The 17,624-nt window shown below is 36.1% G+C and overlaps 1 protein-coding gene across 8 annotated transcripts in view; it reads left to right on the forward strand.

Moving 5' to 3' along the window:
- The window catches only part of Csnk1g3 (casein kinase 1 gamma 3), an 87,936-nt gene that overhangs the window by 53,794 nt on the left and 16,518 nt on the right, over positions 1–17,624 (forward strand). For 2 of the 8 annotated variants that reach the window (XM_029546806.1, XM_029546807.1), the window contains exons 7-11: positions 8,381–8,466; positions 8,604–8,688; positions 10,471–10,619; positions 11,721–11,816; positions 15,106–15,201. In XM_029546806.1, the coding sequence (XP_029402666.1) occupies positions 8,381–8,466; positions 8,604–8,688; positions 10,471–10,619; positions 11,721–11,816; positions 15,106–15,201 (512 nt within the window). The remainder of the gene's footprint in view (positions 1–8,380; positions 8,467–8,603; positions 8,689–10,470; positions 10,620–11,720; positions 11,817–15,105; positions 15,202–17,624) is intronic. The other 6 variants (XM_021214384.2, XM_021214385.2, XM_021214387.1 and 3 more) reach the window with 3 other exon arrangements.

Here is a 17,624-nt window from a genome sequence, read left to right on the forward strand (position 1 = left end):
TCTTTCCTCTTTCCTCTTTCCTCTTTCCTCTTTCCTCTTTCCTTTCCTTTTTTCTTTCCTTTTTCCTGTTTTTCAAGTGCTGGAGGGTCAAACTCAGGACTTGAGCCTGCCAGGGAAGCATTGAACTATATACCTAGACCTTTGGTGATTACTTTTAAGGCATCAGATTTAGTCAGGATTTAGTCAGAAAGAGATGTTTCCAGTATATTATAGATGGATAGTGTAAAAGTCACATTGCATATAGTCTTTCATTTTTAGTCTCATGATATCTGTTGATCTTAACATGACATGAAGTCATTTATGCTCAGATGACAAATGCAGTGGTTTGCTTATATCTTTGCTCATGTCACTGTCCAGAGTGACATCTTCAGAAAGCTGTGTGACAGACAGGGATTTCCATTGCCCACTAAATGAAACCACTGCCTGCTGTTGCTGTTTCATTGTATTTGAAGATGAGTTGTTTCATGTTAGCTCTAATCAGATGTCTACTTTTGAATAGTTTTTAAAAAATTGTTGTCTGACTTTGAGCCTCATTTTTTTCTTTTCTTAATTGGATATTTTTCTTTATATTTCAAATGTTTTCCCCTTTCCAGGTCTCCCCTTCGGAAACCCCCTATCCAACCCCCCTCCCTCCCCCTGCCTCTATGAGGGTTCTCACCCACCATCCACCCACTCCCGTCTTCCTGCCCTGGCATTCCCCTATACTGGGGCTTTGAACTCCCTCAGATCCAACGTTGAGGCTCATTTTTTAATTCTTGAATTACTTTTCTGCCCTTTTAAAAATCTTACTGAAGTATTCATTCTCTACCCCCCCCCTCTGTCTCACACACACACACACACACACACACACACACACACACACACACACAAGCTTAGAGAGAATACATTTAATTCTAGTTTTTGGAGGTTTTTATTTTTGTCTGTCAGTTCAGCCTCACTTTCCATCTTACATGTATGTAGTCTTACATGTATGTAGTCTTACATGTATGTAGTTCCTAGCTGTAGCACCTGGCTTATCCCTTATTTTGATTTTTTTCCTATTAACTTAAAAGCCAGGCTTACTGAATTATATCTAAATTGAAAGAAATTCCAGAAAGAACTTGAATTAACTGACTCCGCACTGGATTCTTTCTCAGAAAGAAATCTACATGTTGCAGATGTTTGTGATGGTTTTAGGCTGTGTGTCTGGATGAGAGATGAGGGCCGAGGGAGCTGGAACTGCATACCGTGCTTATGATTGTTTTGTTTCTTTTACGTTGAGGTGGGTCTTTCTGTCTACCAGTGTGGCATGGAACCCACCTTCCAGGGAGCCCAGGGTGACTTGGAACTCAATTGTGTTTATCAGGCTGGGCTTGAGTTAAGCACTCTCCTGCCTTAGCCTTCTGAATGCTGGGATTATAGGCACGTAATCTCATGCCCTGCCCTTGTATTGTCATTGCAAAAATATCAAATCTCATTTTTATTTTGTAATTTGAAAAAGTGTGAGCTCAGTGAATGTTGTGGCAAATGTATTTCTGGGTATTGTGGGCTTGAGAAAACTACAAAAACATGTTATAAGGAAATACTAAATGAAGGCATCTAAAACAGATTTTCTTTTATTTTTTAAATATGTGTATGCGTGTGTGTTTGTATAGGAGTTCCTACATACTAGGAAGTTGTTTGTAGGGCCAGAAGAGGATCCTGGAGCTGAAATGGCAGGTGGTTGTAAGTTTCCCTGTCTGGTGCTAGGAATTGAACTCAGGTCCTTTAGGAGACAGCAAGCTCTCTTAACCATTGATCCATCTTTCCAGCCCCTATATATAACCTCTACTTATGAATAGATTTTTTTTTATTTACAAAGAATATATTCTCTTGAGGTGTTTTTATTCTCTGAGTTCTCTTATCAGTATGCCTTTGTTGTTTTTTAGTAAGAAATGCAGTAATTTTATTTTTGATAATATATACATATATAATAGATTCCTACTTTTTTGTTTGTTTGTTTGTTTGTTTGTTTTTCGAGACAGGGTTTCTCTGTTTAGCCCTGGCTGTCCTGGAACTCACTCTATAGACCAGGCTGGCCTCGATCTCAGAAATCCGCCTGTCTCTGCCTCCCNAGTGCTGGGATTAAAGGCATGTGCCACCACGCCCGGCTCTAGATTCCTACTTTTAAATGTGGTCTTTAGCATATTTGTGTTGAAATAGATAAATTTGAGTTCATGAAAAAAGTCTTTCTAGTTAAATTAAATTTTAATTGATATGGACAATTACAGGTAATTGAATAGTACTATCATATCTAAATGGAGAAAAGTAATATTGAATTTTTAATAAAAAAGCATTGCAGAAGGTTTGTAGTAAAGTTGATTTCATTGTTAGGTTTTCCAAGTAAACAAATGCATGAATGTATGTAGAATCCTGTCCTGTTAAGTTCTGGTAGTTATTTAACCTTTCTGAGCTTACCTCCAGATAGGAGGTAATAGTTTCTGCTTTCAGTGAAGTTACAACTTTGAAACATCTGATATATGACACATGGATGTATATGAGGCTCTGAAAATGGGTTATGCATATGTAACACATAATATTTCTAGTGGAAAAAAGTTTAATTATATAGCTTAAATTTCTTTGAATTCATTTAAAAGAAATTTAACTGTACTTAAATCTCTGTTTTTAATCCTTTAAAAATTACATAATCATGACTTTGAGGGAAATACCCATTTTTAAACAGGCCTATTCAGTTAAATGCTTTAGAAAAATGTGAACAGGATTTAATAAGCACCTGATAACCTGTGAGGGATCTTTTTCATGTAATAGAACTCTTATAGACTTGAAGTATGTGCCTTAGTTACTCTTATTTCAAAGGAAAGCTTTCTTGTGACTTGTATTACTTCCCACTTGGTGACATTTATTTCCAGGTGTCAGTTGGTAAAAGAACACAAAGAAAGCAATTATGAAGGTAGAAGAGGTTTTGGATTGAATTTTAGTAGTGGGCTTACTTTACTAGCTTCTGCTTATGTCTTGAATTTATAATGCTTTATAGATTATGAATCCAATACTGTCCTTTGATGGAGTGATGTAGGTGAGATAACTTTATGATCATTTTTGTTGACACTGTGGTAACTAAAGTACTCTGATGTAATAGAAGTGGCTTTTTGGGGTGTTTTCTTTAACAAAGAATCCTGTTCTGAGGCTAAAATATATATTAGTATATGTGTATGTGTGCCACCTATTTATTTTGCATATATATGTGGGAGGCTGTTGGGGGTGCTCATGTTACTGCCTGCATTTGGAAGTCCAGAGGACAACTCAAGGGAATTGGTTCTTTCATGTCTTTGTAATTATATGCTGTTTTACTTAAATGTGTGCGCGCTTATGCGCGCGCGTGCGCGCGTGTGCACACACACACACACACACACACACACACAAACTCATATACTCTCTTATGTTGGTAAATTTGTCTTTATATATTTTCTGGGTTTTAGAAAGATCGAAAGAAACAGCTTTTTAAATTTATGCTAGGCCAGGCCTAGTGGCTCCAGGAGTAGAATCCAAGGCACACAGTGGGTCTGAGACAGTAAAGTCACAAAGTCAAGGCCTATCTTCAAGGCCATCTTGGCAAAGATCATGAGAACTGGTCTCAAGTGAAAAACAAACAAGAAGGGAAAAACTGCAAACAGTGCCTGGGAGCTTAGCCCAGATCTAGAATGCCTGTCTGGTGCCCCCAGGCCTGGGGACAATCCTAAGGAACACATAAGAGAAAGTGAGTGAAAAACAAGAATGTTCAGATTTTCATAGTATTTTTCCTTAGGATAAAGAAATTCCTATAACTTATTTTGTTGAGTTTTCATTTAAAATAATATCATGTGGTGCTGAGGGTCAAGCTTTTGTGCCTTGTGCAACCTAGGAAATGCTCAGTTACTAAGACATTCCCCCAGCACTTGCTGAGAATTTTTATGATGAATGTATACTAGACTTTTAAAATATTTTTATATTTCTGATAATTGAACAATTTATATCTTATAAATTTTAGTTAGGGGTGTGTGTGTGTGTGTGTGTGTGTGTGCCAGTCAGTGTGAATTGTATATGAGTGCAAGTATTCAGCACACGTGGAGGCCAGAGCATGACATCAGGGCTTGCTTTATTGCCTCAAAAGAAAGTTCTCATGGAATTGGCCACTTGCCTTTTTACTTTTTAGCTCGCACAGTCTTGGCAACTGCTTGTTTCTGCCTCCAAGTCCTGGGGTTACAGGTAGTGGCCTCCATTTCTAGCTTCTTATGTACTTGTTGGGAATATATACAGACTCTGCCTCTTGCTTACAGAGCAAGCCCTCTTACCCACTGAGCTATCTCTCCAGTCCCTATAGATCCACCTTTGAAAGTTAAATCAACCTTATTTTCTAAGGGTAATGACTACTTTGTTAAGGAGCATTAGCTTCTTAAGGATTTAATGCTTGTTTATGAGGGATACCTGCTGAGTTTTTGTTACTTGTGCAGTGACTTTGAGCAGTCACATCCTGACAATAGGTTGATATGTGTTGAGAACTTTTTTTAAAGTTTTGTTGATCTGATACTTCTTGCCTTTAGTAGAATATACTAGGCATGCCTCGTATTTAGGTAAGGTTTTAAGATGTGTTAAAATGTTTTAATTAGTTTAAAAAACTTTTGTGTGTTTATTGTGTGTGTGTGTGTGCGCGCGCGCGCATGCGCGTGCATGCATGTGCACCCATGTGTGTTTGAGGCATGTATGTATATACATTTATGTATATACAAGGGCACAGATTATTTGAGAGACTTTCTGGGGAGATTAAACACTTATACATGTATGCTCATCCCAGAAAGCAAACATACAACAGATTAAAGTTAATAGTTGCACTGAAGTTCACTGTGGTGAACCAGTGAGCTTTTATTGGTGCTATGAACAGGAGTATGTGTGAGAAGTCAGTGTCAGCAGCAGGATGACACAAAAGCAGCTGCAGGACCAAAAAGCCCACTCCAGCACAGATGATGACTCATGAAGCAGTATCCCTGGAGATTTCTGCATAGCTTCAGGCTGAGAAGCAGGTCTAAGAAGCCTCTATGACTTAGCTGGCCAGCATCTTCTCCAGCAGTTGTTTACCGCTTCTGTCACTCTGGTGGGACTCTGGAGACTCCTGCAAATGTCAGCTTTCCTAGACAAATGACAAAGTTTGTTTAACTCCCAAGTGTTGTGAAGTCCCTTCTCGTCTCATAGAAGGAAGGTGTCAGAGGAAACTGCTGACAGTACATGGTGGCCCCACATATATGTGAAGGTCAGAGTATAGTCAAACTTTCATGCTTGAGACAGGGTTTCTAGTTGTCTATTGTTGCATAGGTCAACTTAGTTGGCCTGGAAACTTCAAGGATTCTTCTTAGGTCATTCCATCTCACCATTGGCAAGCTGGGATTACAGATGCATGGTACAACCTCCAGCTCTACTTTATGTGGCTTCTGGGGATCTAAACTCTGGTCCTTATACTTGCATGGCAAGTACTGAACCATCCTTTCAGTTCATGGTTTAAAGTTTAAATTTCTTTTATTGGCCTAGAGTTCTTATTTTGTCTTGAGGCAGTTCAGTAATAAGTAATTATTACAAAATATTTGTCGCTTTCATCTCAGTTGAGTTGCCATGATGATGTTTCTTTTTATGATTTTTGAGAAGGAGTTTCTCTTTATAGCCTTGGCTATCCCCTGGAACTCATGTAGATCTTCCTGTCTCAGCATTCCAAGTGTTGGAATTAAAGGTGTGTGCTCCTACCACCAGCTAAGTTCAGAATTGTTTTTAAATCAGTTTATTCAAGATCTGTAAGATCTTGTCTAATGCCCCACTGTTGCTTCTATTACTGTTAATTTGTACTTTTTTAAAAAATTTTTTTATTGTTTATTTATTACTTATTATTTTTTGGTTTTTTTTTTTTAAAGATTTTTATTTATTAATTATACGTAAGTACACTGTAGTTGTCTTCAGACACTCCAGAAGAGGGCGTCAGACCTCATTAGGGATGGTTGTGAGCCACCATGTGGTTGCTGGGATTTGAACTCAGGACCTTTGGAAGAGCTCTTACCCACTGAGCCATCTCACCAGCCCCCTGTACTTTTTTTTTTTTTTTTAAGTTTACTAAGAGGATTAATTATTTTATTGAAGCTTTTAAATGATCAACTTTTTCTTTTGTTAGTTTTTTCTGTTGAATTTTTGTTTTCCGGTCATTGACCTCTTAAGTATCAACCTCTCCCCTCCACCCACGCCCGTGTCCTACTTATTTTATGTAGTATTGATATGAAGAAGGATAAGTGGTCGAATATAAAGTCCAGAATTTGAGCATAGATGGTCATTTGAACATTGATGGTCAGCTGAGTTTTGAGAATAATGCAGAAACAGTTTTGGTGACAGGGAAAGTCTTGTCAAAAAGTAGTATAGCCAGATGTCATTATTAAAAAACAAACAAACAAAAAATGGAACTATTATTTTATTCCATACCTAAAGCAAAAATAATTTACTTCAAGTGTATAATAGATTTGAATATAAGAACACGAACTATAAAATCTATAGTTAGAAAAATAGGAGAAAAATCTGTGGTCTGAAGTGTAGTCAGAGATTTTTTTTTTTTTGAATTACAAATAAACCAGTGTGAATAGTAAAAGAAAAAATTGGTAACAAATTAGACGATGAAAATACAGCACACACATGTGCAGTTCATGAATGAAGAAGTCCAAGAACATCAGTCTTCAGTAAGATACTGTCCATCCACTGTAAGCTGACATGTCATAGATACTGACCTGGGTAAGACATGAAAGAGTGACAATATTACATTCTGAAATAACCGGCCATCTAATATTGCTGGTGGAGATCTGAAATGGCATACACCCTTTCTCAGTATACTTCAGAAGTGTCTTACAAAGCTGAGTACACACGTCATATGATGTTGTGATAGACTCCTAAGGATTTTCTCAGGGTGATTGAAAATCAGTGATCACTCAGAGATTCAGGATGTTCATCATTTTCTCCTTCCCTCAGCAGGGAGGCCTCAGACTGGAGCCTACTTAGGTGAATTAGGTGGACTTATTGTGGTTGTCCTCATGAAACAAATAGCTCTTGATGTAGGGAGCATTATGGGCGAGCCATGAAAAGATACTGAGGGAAAGAATCCAGATATGAATCTGTATTGTATAATCTATACTGTATGAAAATGAAGTCTAATCTATAATGACAAGCAGTTAAGTGGGGTCCTGAGGCTAGAGGTTGGCAGAGGAAAGGGACATTGATAGCTGAGCTATTTGGAGTCTCTGGGAAACGTTTTGATTGTGGTGACAGTTATGCAGGTATGGTGTCAAGGGTGTATTTTATTATAGCAAGCAGAGCTTTCCCTTCCAGGAATTATCAAACCTGACTATACTTCAGTATCACCTACTAAGCATTTAAAGTGCATATAACTTATGCTCCACTGTATAAGACAAGTCAGCTATCTTTGAGCTTTTAAAAGTTTCAATGCTTTCAGTTCTCATCTAGAGTTTGTAAATAATGTTTTCTTTATATTACTGTCCCTTTTAAGACTCCCATAACTTGAGCATCCAGAGTGTGCTCTCTGCTGGCCTTTCCTGGTTTGTGAGGCCAGTGAGCTCGCTCCTCTAACATGTAGTCTAGGTGGCAGACAGATCCTGAGAACAGTGTAAGTAAGCATCATTTGTAAACTGAAGAAAGTGCTGTGGGAACACAGGGTAGAAATTCATCCATTTCATCTTACTGCAGGTCAGTACTCAGAAAGTTTGCTTTTCTAAAAACATTGAGCATTATTTAGAATAACGGAAAATAACATGGCTAATTTGGGAAACATAGCTTGTGTGCTGCACTTTTTAAAAGCATTTCTTGTTTGTTAGCATCTTTGTATTATTTTAAAAATCAAGAAATCTCAATTTAATATCAGCGACAGCATATTAAAATATTTATGTGCTTCCAGAGTCTTAGTTTGTTAGTGTCAGTCATTTATATGCTACATATTTTGTGTTTATCTGTGTTTAGGAAATTCAGGCTTACAGAGCATTACGCACTTTAAACTCTATTGTTTCTCAGAACCATTAGCATGTTGTATTCTTACTCTTAAGATAGGGTTATAAGATGCAGAGAGCCTCAGTTTGACCATTAAACCTCTTTTCTATTGGTTTCTTTTTCTGTGAATAGGTATCTAAACAAGTAAATAAAGTTTCAGTAGCACTAAAGATATCAAATGGCATACTTTAAAGATGACAGTCTGTAAAAGTTGTTTACATATGATTTCGTTGTTTATATCTAGCAAACATATTTTACATTTATGTAGTAAACTTAGAAATAGTTATTCTCCACTTGTGTATCTTCCTGGTGGATGAGAGTGAAATGTCACGTTCCTCTTGTGTTTCAGAACAGAGTAGAAGAGATGACTTAGAAGCTCTGGGCCATATGTTCATGTACTTCCTGAGAGGCAGTCTTCCTTGGCAAGGCTTAAAGGTAATTGTTTTTTTGTTTGTTTGTTTTTTTTTTTTTAATTTCTTTATTGGAGTTCACAAAATCTTAATGTGTATTTAGGCCCTTTGCTATAACTACATAGTTGTTAAAACACCACGTTGTACTCTTTCCTCCTTCAGGCTGACACATTAAAAGAGAGGTATCAGAAAATTGGAGACACAAAACGAGCCACACCGATAGAAGTGTTGTGTGAAAACTTTCCAGGTAATGGACAGTGATTACGTTCATAAATTAAAACATGTGCTTATGTACAGAAAAAAGGTTAATTTTCATTGCTTTAAAGACTTTTTTTGTGTGCTTTGAAAAACATGAATCTGATAAAAATAATTAAAAAGTTGTCAACAATTAGTGTTTAGACCACAGGAACAGTTTGTATATTTGCTCTACAGGATGGCATTATATGAAGAAAATTCCATCTTTTAATTATGTTAAGGCCAATTTTTCATGTTTCTTTTAACAATTCATTTTTATTAAGTTGAAATACCATTTAGTTTACTGCTATTAGAGTCTCAGGTTTAACAGAAGTTATTAAAATATTAATTTTATTTTTAGAGTACTGTAAAACCTTATTTACTAACTTTAGGGAAATATTATGTTAAAGAACTGTATACATTTTGAAAATAATTCTCCTTAAGCACTTATGGCAACTCACAAGCAAAAATTTACTTAAATAAGTTTCCTAATCCTAAATTAAGAAATGGTAATGAATTGTTAATTAAAAATGTGTGCTTGAGATAGAAGCTTATTAAGTTCCCCAGCCTGTCTGGGCCTTGCTCTGTACCCAGATTGGCCTGGGAATTGCTGTCTTCCTGCTTCAGCCTCTTGCATGGCCTGTGTCACCAGTCATAGCTGTTGATAGTTACTAAACATCATTTGTGGCTTGCACAGTAACATAAAGTGCAAAGAAGACTTACGTCCTTCAAGATTGAGGTCTTATATCACTTTGTAGTCACTGATTTGTCTCTGTAATAGAATTACAGTAACAGCAGAATCAATGCTTAGAAATGGCATGTATTTCCTTATTCATTGCTAGTAAACCATATTTTCTTTCTTGCTATAATTTCTATAAATAGAAGATTAAGCAATATTGGTTTCAGTCGTAGAAGTTTAGGTTAGGCAGAATGTGTGGCTGTATTAGTAAGGTTATACACAATTCTCCAAGGAAAATGAGGTGCCAAGGTAATAAGTCCTGTAATTAGACAGGAAGTAGAACAGAGAGAAAGTCTCTCTGTGAGGAATGCTACAGGGTACTCCTTTGCATTGTGAATGAATGGGAGTACAGGGGCAGAAATTCCCTGCGTCTGAGATTCCAGCATTGGTAACCTACCATTTCTTCCCATACACCCTACATTCTGATGTGCAATAGTCTTAACAGGTTGATTTAATCTAAAAAAATTAAATTTTTTCCTCCTTTCTTTTAGAAAGTATAAACCTAAAAAAAAAGTGATATGTAGAAATTTGTATATTACTAAGTAATTATTTGACTAGAAATTAAGAGAAGACTTCTATTTTCCATTATTTTGCCAGCCCAGTTAATTAAAATACTGCTTATGGTGAAGATTAGAAATGTTGTTCCACATTGGTAATTTAGTGTATGTTGTTGATGTTAAAGGAAACAGCAAACTAGTGCACGTGTTCTCACATGAACCGGCTTAGCAGGGTTTTAAATATATTGTAAAATATGCAGGAAGTATACCTTGTGATTAAACAGTCATGTATTATGAGCCGCTAATTCAACCTCTAGTAAAATTCAAAGAATCTATTCAAATACCATAAAAAAAGTTTTAGCCTTTGGTAATAAGTGTTTCAAACATGATAGTTAAACTAAATGTCTTATTTGTTTTCTTCTTGTTTCCACTCCCTCTTTCTTCCTTCCTGTTTTTCAGTTTTGCTATAATTGAATATTTTTAATTGAAATAGAATTTGGTTAATTTTATTTAGTGTTATAGAGATATATAGTCAGAATAATTTTTATTTCCTTTCTAGAAGAAATGGCAACGTATCTTCGTTATGTACGAAGGCTAGATTTTTTTGAAAAGCCAGACTACGATTACCTAAGAAAGCTTTTTACTGACTTGTTTGATCGCAAAGGGTATATGTTTGATTATGAATATGACTGGATTGGTAAACAGTTGGTGAGTACTTTATGCTCTTATCATAGAAGATTATTTACAGGATTTTCAATAGTACAGAATGCTCATTGAAGAGTGATGGCATTTTGTAAGGAGTCTTTTATTTCCTGTTTGGGGACATTTCTTCAGGGGCACCATACTTGGGGTTTTATATAAGTTCTATTACTGGATTTCCTGCTTTTTATAAAAGGTTGTTGAGTTATGTGAGGTTTTTTTGGTCTTAATTTGCTTCTTGGTATTACATATAATATTTTTATATAGTGTTCTTATGATATTATACTGTTTATATTTCTCTGCAGTAACTTATTATATTCTGCTTTGATCAAAATTAAGAATTTTAACAGTTTCTCTGAGTCAAGATATTAAGTCTATAATTTTGTTATTTAATAAATATTTCTTTGGTTTTGTAAACATGCATTTTATTTATTAATTTTGTATATAAGATTTCTAAATACATTTTTATTTTTAATATGAGAAAGTAACTTAAAATTAATAACATTAGGAGACCCTTTAAACCAGTGGTTCTCATCCTGTGTTTCACTTTGGGGTTGAACAACCCTTTCACAGGTCAAATGACCATATCACAGGGGTTACATGTCAAATATCCTGCATATCAGATATTTACATTAGGATTCATAACAGTAGCAACATTACAGTTATGAAGTAATAGTGAGACTTCGTACATAGATCAAAATTTAAGGAAGGAAAAGGGTGACATATATTAATAAAATATATAAAGTATATACATTTAAAAAATTGAAGTAACAGCAAAAATAATTTTATGGTTAGGGTCATTACAATCTGAGGAATTGTACTAAAGAGTCATAGCATTAGGAAGGTTGAGAGCCACAACTTTATTCACATAATAGTCAATACATTAAAAAATGCTTAAATGTCTTTAAAATACTTGAAAATGTACCACTGTTCCTTTTGTTTTACTCTGGTAGTTTTTATCAATGTGCTTGAGGATGATGTTGCTTCTTGAAGACTTAATAACTTGGCAATATTACTTATTGATTCATAGATTCTTTTAAACAGTTACCAAAAGTTTTAGATGGGAATTCTGAAGCAGCTGTTCCAGCACTAATTGTTGTTTTTGTTTAGCCTACTCCAGTAGGTGCAGTTCAGCAAGACCCTGCTCTGTCATCAAACAGAGAAGCACACCAACACAGAGATAAGATACAGCAGTCTAAAAACCAGGTTTGGTGCCTTTATGGATATGAAATATTTCACTTTCCTTATCGACATGCGCATTTCTGTTCAGTGGGTAACACACACACACACACACACACACACACACACACACACACAAAAGCATTGAAAGGACTGATGTTTTCAGGAAAACCTCACCATTAGTTTTCAGATAATCCTCAGTTGTTAATTCATGGTAAGAATAGTCAAAACCGAGCCATATTTGGTGTTTAAGAATGAAGTGTTAGAATTATAACACTGTTTGATCTCTCTAGTTAATTTAATACGTTATTTATTACATTTCTGCTGTTTAAAATGATTTTTATATGTGTGTTTAGAAGCAGAGGATACAGTATAGAAGTGATTTAAACTGAGTTGACTAGGTGGAGTGTTCGGAGCTCACTTAGCCCGGAGCCAGACATATGGGGATGTAGTTTCGTTTCACCTTAATTTCTCAAGGCCGGTTTTCTCACCTATAAAATAGCGATGATGCATGTCAACTTTTTAGAATATAATATGTTCTCAGTAATTCTAAACTCATGTATGCTGTTGCTCTCTCATAATTTTTACAGTAAATGCACAAATAACTACATTTTGAAGTAAACTGTACCACTTGAAATGCATTAAGTGCCATATACATTTGCATATTTAATACAGAAAAAGCTGTTTATTTTTGAAGTGACCCTGCAGAGTAAATGCACTTCTTTTAGACAAATAATGGGATAAAGGCATTTTAAGAGTAGTGAGCAGGAGACAGAGGAAAGGCAGAGGAGGGAAGATTATAAAAAGTTGGACAGGGACAAGCACCAGAAAAGCAGAAGCTAAAAAATCAGAAAACATTTGTTTGAGGACTACCAGTCAAGTAGTGTGCTTGGCATGGTGTGTAAGAAGATAAGCAGTGGTAGATACTGAAGGAGAGGGGAGCTCCCGGTTCCTGGGGAAGGGATGGGAGCGCTCCAGTCCTTCCTTCAGCAGTGTTTCCTGTCCGTGTTTTGCAAGAGGATTTTCAGTTTGCTTAAGAATTTTACCGTCTTCTAGAATCTGAGAGTGTCTAGAAATTCTTTGGTTTAGTCCTGCTTAGATTCTGTCCTGCTTTTTATTCTGACTTCTTTTTGCCCATTAAAGTTCAAGTGATGGTTTAAACAATATAAAAACTAAAGACCCGTATCATTTATTAATAGTATTTCACTACATTAACTATTTCTACACTTATTTAACAGTATGTACCATAGACAATTTAGAAAGATTTGTTTTTAAAGTTTGATAGCATGAATGATCTGACCAAGATAACTGTGTAAGTAGAGGGCTTAGAAGTTGTGATTTGGTATTTGTGTCTTTTAAACTAGAGTTTATTTCTTTGCTGTTCCTGAAGATTGGCTCTTTCTAAATTTCTCTGTTGAAGCTATTGGATAGTGTAGTAAGGGAAGCCTTCTCATAACTTAAAGACTTTTAGGCTTCTAACTTCTTATTTCAGACATAGTTGGTCATCTAAGCTTCCTAAGGGGGAGTTCTGTGTTTTATTTATAGTTCTCTTTGCCTTAAAGTAGGGAAGATTATGTATGTGTGTATGTTTTAGAGAATCCGTTGGAATAGGGCTATGTATAGGACCTGAATGCACAGTCTTCTTATTAAAGAAAATTTGTGTGCATAGAAAAAGCTCTTAATCTGTGCATCAGTGAACAGTGTTTTATGACAGATCCTATGGTTCACAGTCTGAAAGAGGAAACAGGAATTTTTTAAAGGCTCTGAACACTGTAGTGACTGCAGACAGAACAGTCAATGGTTGAAGTTAAGGTAGCTACAGTTACATGTAAAACATTAAATCCATATTAGTGTTTATACAGAAGGAAAGCATATAGCTTTTATTACTTTCTTACAGAGCTCTGTCATCAGTTGCCAGTTGCCACAGCTGTCTGTCTTAACTTTAATTTATTTCACTTTCAGTTACAAATCCACTAATCTGGCTATGCAGTTAGAAAGTGATGAAAAGTCAAAACTCTCATAGTGGTTTTGATGGCAAACTTCATGCCATGAGCTATGTAATTTTTTACCGTACGGTTTAATTTAGGAAGCTTACTCCTAGAGTGTTTTCCCCCATGCCCTCCTACTTATATTTAACATCTGTTTCACAAAGGTTACTCTGGCTTCTGGTTTACTTAGGCTCTCTCTAGCCCAGCATAGTTGGCACTTGTGGCAAGATTTTGTGGAATTTTGTTGAAAAAGAAAAAAGAGCACCAGAGACTTTAGAATATTTGCAGTTAGTGTCAAAAGCTTGGTAGCATTATTGAAGCTGGCTCTGTTTGGAATCGTCCGTATGCTCTTCACTATGTCTGTGGTCCTAGGAGAGTGCTGAATGTCAGTGTCTTTATCCATAAAATGAGGATGAGTTTGTCTAGAGTTACTCATTCAGAACCGTGCTTTAAGAAGTCTTCCTTCTGGTAGTGCTTTCTGCATGTTCCTAAAATAGAGAAATTGGCTGTTCTAAATTCTCCTAGTAGAAAGCTAGTAGCCTGTGCTTATTACCATACAGATTTTCCAAGGGATCTAAAAACATCCACAATTTTCTCTTGGCTTCATAAAAGAAGGTTCTTTAATTAGAACCAAATTGAAAAAAAAAAATAAAGCAGCAAAGAGATTCATAATTGTGGGATTGTCACTTTAAAAAATGTTTGTTAATTCTCACAGTATTGGGCATAGTGCTCTCACTTTCCAAACCCTTGCCGTGTTTTGTTTTGTTTTGTTTTGTTTTTCTGTTACACTTACAGTAGAAACAGAATACAATGAGACACAGTTCTTAGGATCTCAACATTTTAAGGATTTTTTTTTTTTTTTCCACATTGCTAAAAATAGCTCCTCATGGAAGAACTACTGAGGACTTCTGTAAGAAAACCCAGTGGCAGCCTTTGGTGCACTCTCGTCAGCTTTCCTTCCCTGGTTCTTGGTGGATTTCATTTATGAACAGTGGGAAAGATTCCACCAAATTAAAAGGAGCACAGAGAGGTTACGGTGTTTGTAGTTACTGTCTGGGGAGTCTGTGATGGAGTCTATGACTTCCCAAATCCTTTTACTTGTAAAACACTATGCCTCTCACTTGCTTTTATGACTGATCACGACTCAGTTCAACAATAAAAACTTGATCTTCAGAGAGAAATAACTGTATGTATTCTAACTATTCCGAATAGTAAGGTTATTTTAATTTTCCTTTTATACATATGTTTTGTAAATTATAAGGATGAGATGTTTAACGTATTGGGTTTTTCTCCTTCCATGCATGCCATATGCATTAAATAAATGGCAGTCGGCAGACCACAGGGCAGCTTGGGACTCCCAGCAGGCAAATCCCCATCATTTGAGAGCTCACCTTGCAGCAGACAGACATGGTGGCTCGGTACAGGTATTTTCTGATTTTTGCATGAGTGATTATTCCCCAGATTTATACAACTAACCTTTTTTGAGCTCATGGCATGATACTTTATCCTTATGAAAGCTTGTTGCCGAATTCTATCCATAACTCTCTTCCTTCGTTATTTAACTAAAAACCAAAGTTAACATGATGCAGAAAGACTACCAGGGATACTACACTTTTGCCTTGGTTTATTTTTGCAAGTACATGCAACAGTATTAAAGTCATACTTGTGGCAAGTTAGAACAAGTGAACTGTAGTGTGAGCGGAGCTTGATTGTCAAATAATAAACTAATATCTTTATTCATTCTCTAAATACTAGAACATTTACAGACCTTTTTCCCTCTACTGACTTTGCTTCCTTCGAGCTTCACGTCTGTCTGTCTAAGCTCTTTCATCTGTACTACTTGGAAACACGCCTGTGTCTGGACTTCAGTAATAGCTGCTATGCTGTCCTTGGAAACACGCCTGTGTCTGGACTTAGAGTAATAGCTGCTATGCTGTCCGTTTGTACAGACTGAGTAAGCTGTGGTCTTTCCACATCTAAAGCTGGTCCTTACCTATGGTTTGCTTCTTCTGTCACTTCCTCTGAACAGCTGATGGCTCCTCTGCACGGTCCCAGCCGCTGTGTGACTGTGTGGGTGTGACTGCAGGGACAGGGAAGGCTGCAGCCTTGTAGGCGTCTCTCTAAGGCAGCCGTCTAGACGCTAGTGTTAAGTAACCAGCAAACATTTCCTCAGCCTGGTTCAGTTTGACATCCATATGTTTTGATTTTGTTGCTCAGTGTATTTCCACTTGAATAATTTTCTGTTTTACCAATTTTTCATTCTTTTTAAATATATTATTAATCAACTGAATCTGTATTTTACTTCTAAAAATCGGTTCAAAATTAAGTCTTACCAGCTCTCTTGTTTTTCTTACCATTTCATTTTAGAGATAAATTCTTTAACTACTATTTTTACATATAAAGTCTATGGATTTTTAGTAATATGTAGTAGAGATGTTTGAATAGTTATAAATTCTCAAGTGGCAGACTTAGGGGCAAGAGCTCCTGAATTCCTGTTATTGGAAAAGCTAAGAGAGGAAAGTATATTGAATTTGCATAAAATGCTTGTATGTGGTTTTACTTGTTTCTGAGTTCTCTTGTTAGTGTTGTGCTACATGTTTTGCTAGTGCCCAGGGAGCCCTGCAGCAGCTGAGGCTTTGATAGACTCTGTTCTCATAGCACCATTTTGAATCTGTTTTCCTGTCCTCTTAATCATCTTATGTGTTTCCTGGGATGAATGAATTTGATGATTTTTTTTTTTTAATCACTTTAGTAGTTTGCTCTTTATGTATTTTTCCCACGGAGTACTTGTCCTTATTTCTTTCTCTAAAACTTTTTTGTTTGTCGAGACTCCATCCAGTTTCATCTGATATTCAGGATATGATCAACTTACCCAGTAGAATTCTAGTAAAAGGATGAATACATAGGTAAAGTAAGAAGTTATGCTCATTCTGCTGATTTCATGAATGTGTTTTCAACCTTAAACCAGCGTAATACAGTGTACATTTTAAAAGTGTAATGGGTAACTTACACTTTTCTAGAGTGGCAGTGTCAGAATCTTACCCCATTGCAAAATAAAGACTGACTTTATTTACTACATTAGAAAATCATCTCATGGACACTCCAAATTACTTGATTGTTATGATTATACTTAGACTAAGGAGAGTTAAGTTAAAACTAATAATAATGAAAAAAAAAAGTACCTAAAAGCTAACTCCTGTGATTATTATGTTGATCCTAAATAAAGGTAGAAAGGGAAATAATGTGTTAGGTTATTTTCATGGTTTTATAAAGGGAAGTTGTATAGAATTTTTGAAAGTTTATTTTTGTTTTGTCTTTTCATTTTTGTCTTTTCTTAGGGTTTAAAGTGTGTGTGTGTGTGTGTGTGCGCGTGCACGTGTGTGTGTGTGTGTGTGTGTGTGTGTGTGTGCACGCGCTCTAATGTGAAGCTGCACTCCCAGCTTTAACACTTACCTTCTATAGGCTTTCTAGTCAATCGTACACTCCCACCTCCCTGACTCCCAATCACTGTATTGTTTTCTGTGAAACAGTAAAATGCTGTTAAATATTCTAGGCTATTTAGAGTTGATGGAATTTCTCGGAGTTTTTGACACACTGTAAGATAGCTCTTATTTCTGGTATACTGTGTGTGTAGTCAATGAACATGTTCAAGAGTATGTGCACATGTACATATATGTGGAAGCTGGAGCCTATGACAGATATCTTCTTCACTTGCTTCTCACTTTTTTTGAAACAGGATCTCTTCCCAAAACCTGTGGCTTAGTGATTGGCTAGGCTGACCGTCCAAGGAGCTCTAGGGATCCGCTTGTCTGTATGTCACTGATGCTGCAGTCACAGATGTTTACTG

Source organism: Mus pahari, chromosome 15 (assembly GCF_900095145.1).
Source record: "Mus pahari chromosome 15, PAHARI_EIJ_v1.1, whole genome shotgun sequence".
In the NCBI taxonomy this organism is placed as follows: Eukaryota; Metazoa; Chordata; class Mammalia; order Rodentia; family Muridae; genus Mus; species Mus pahari.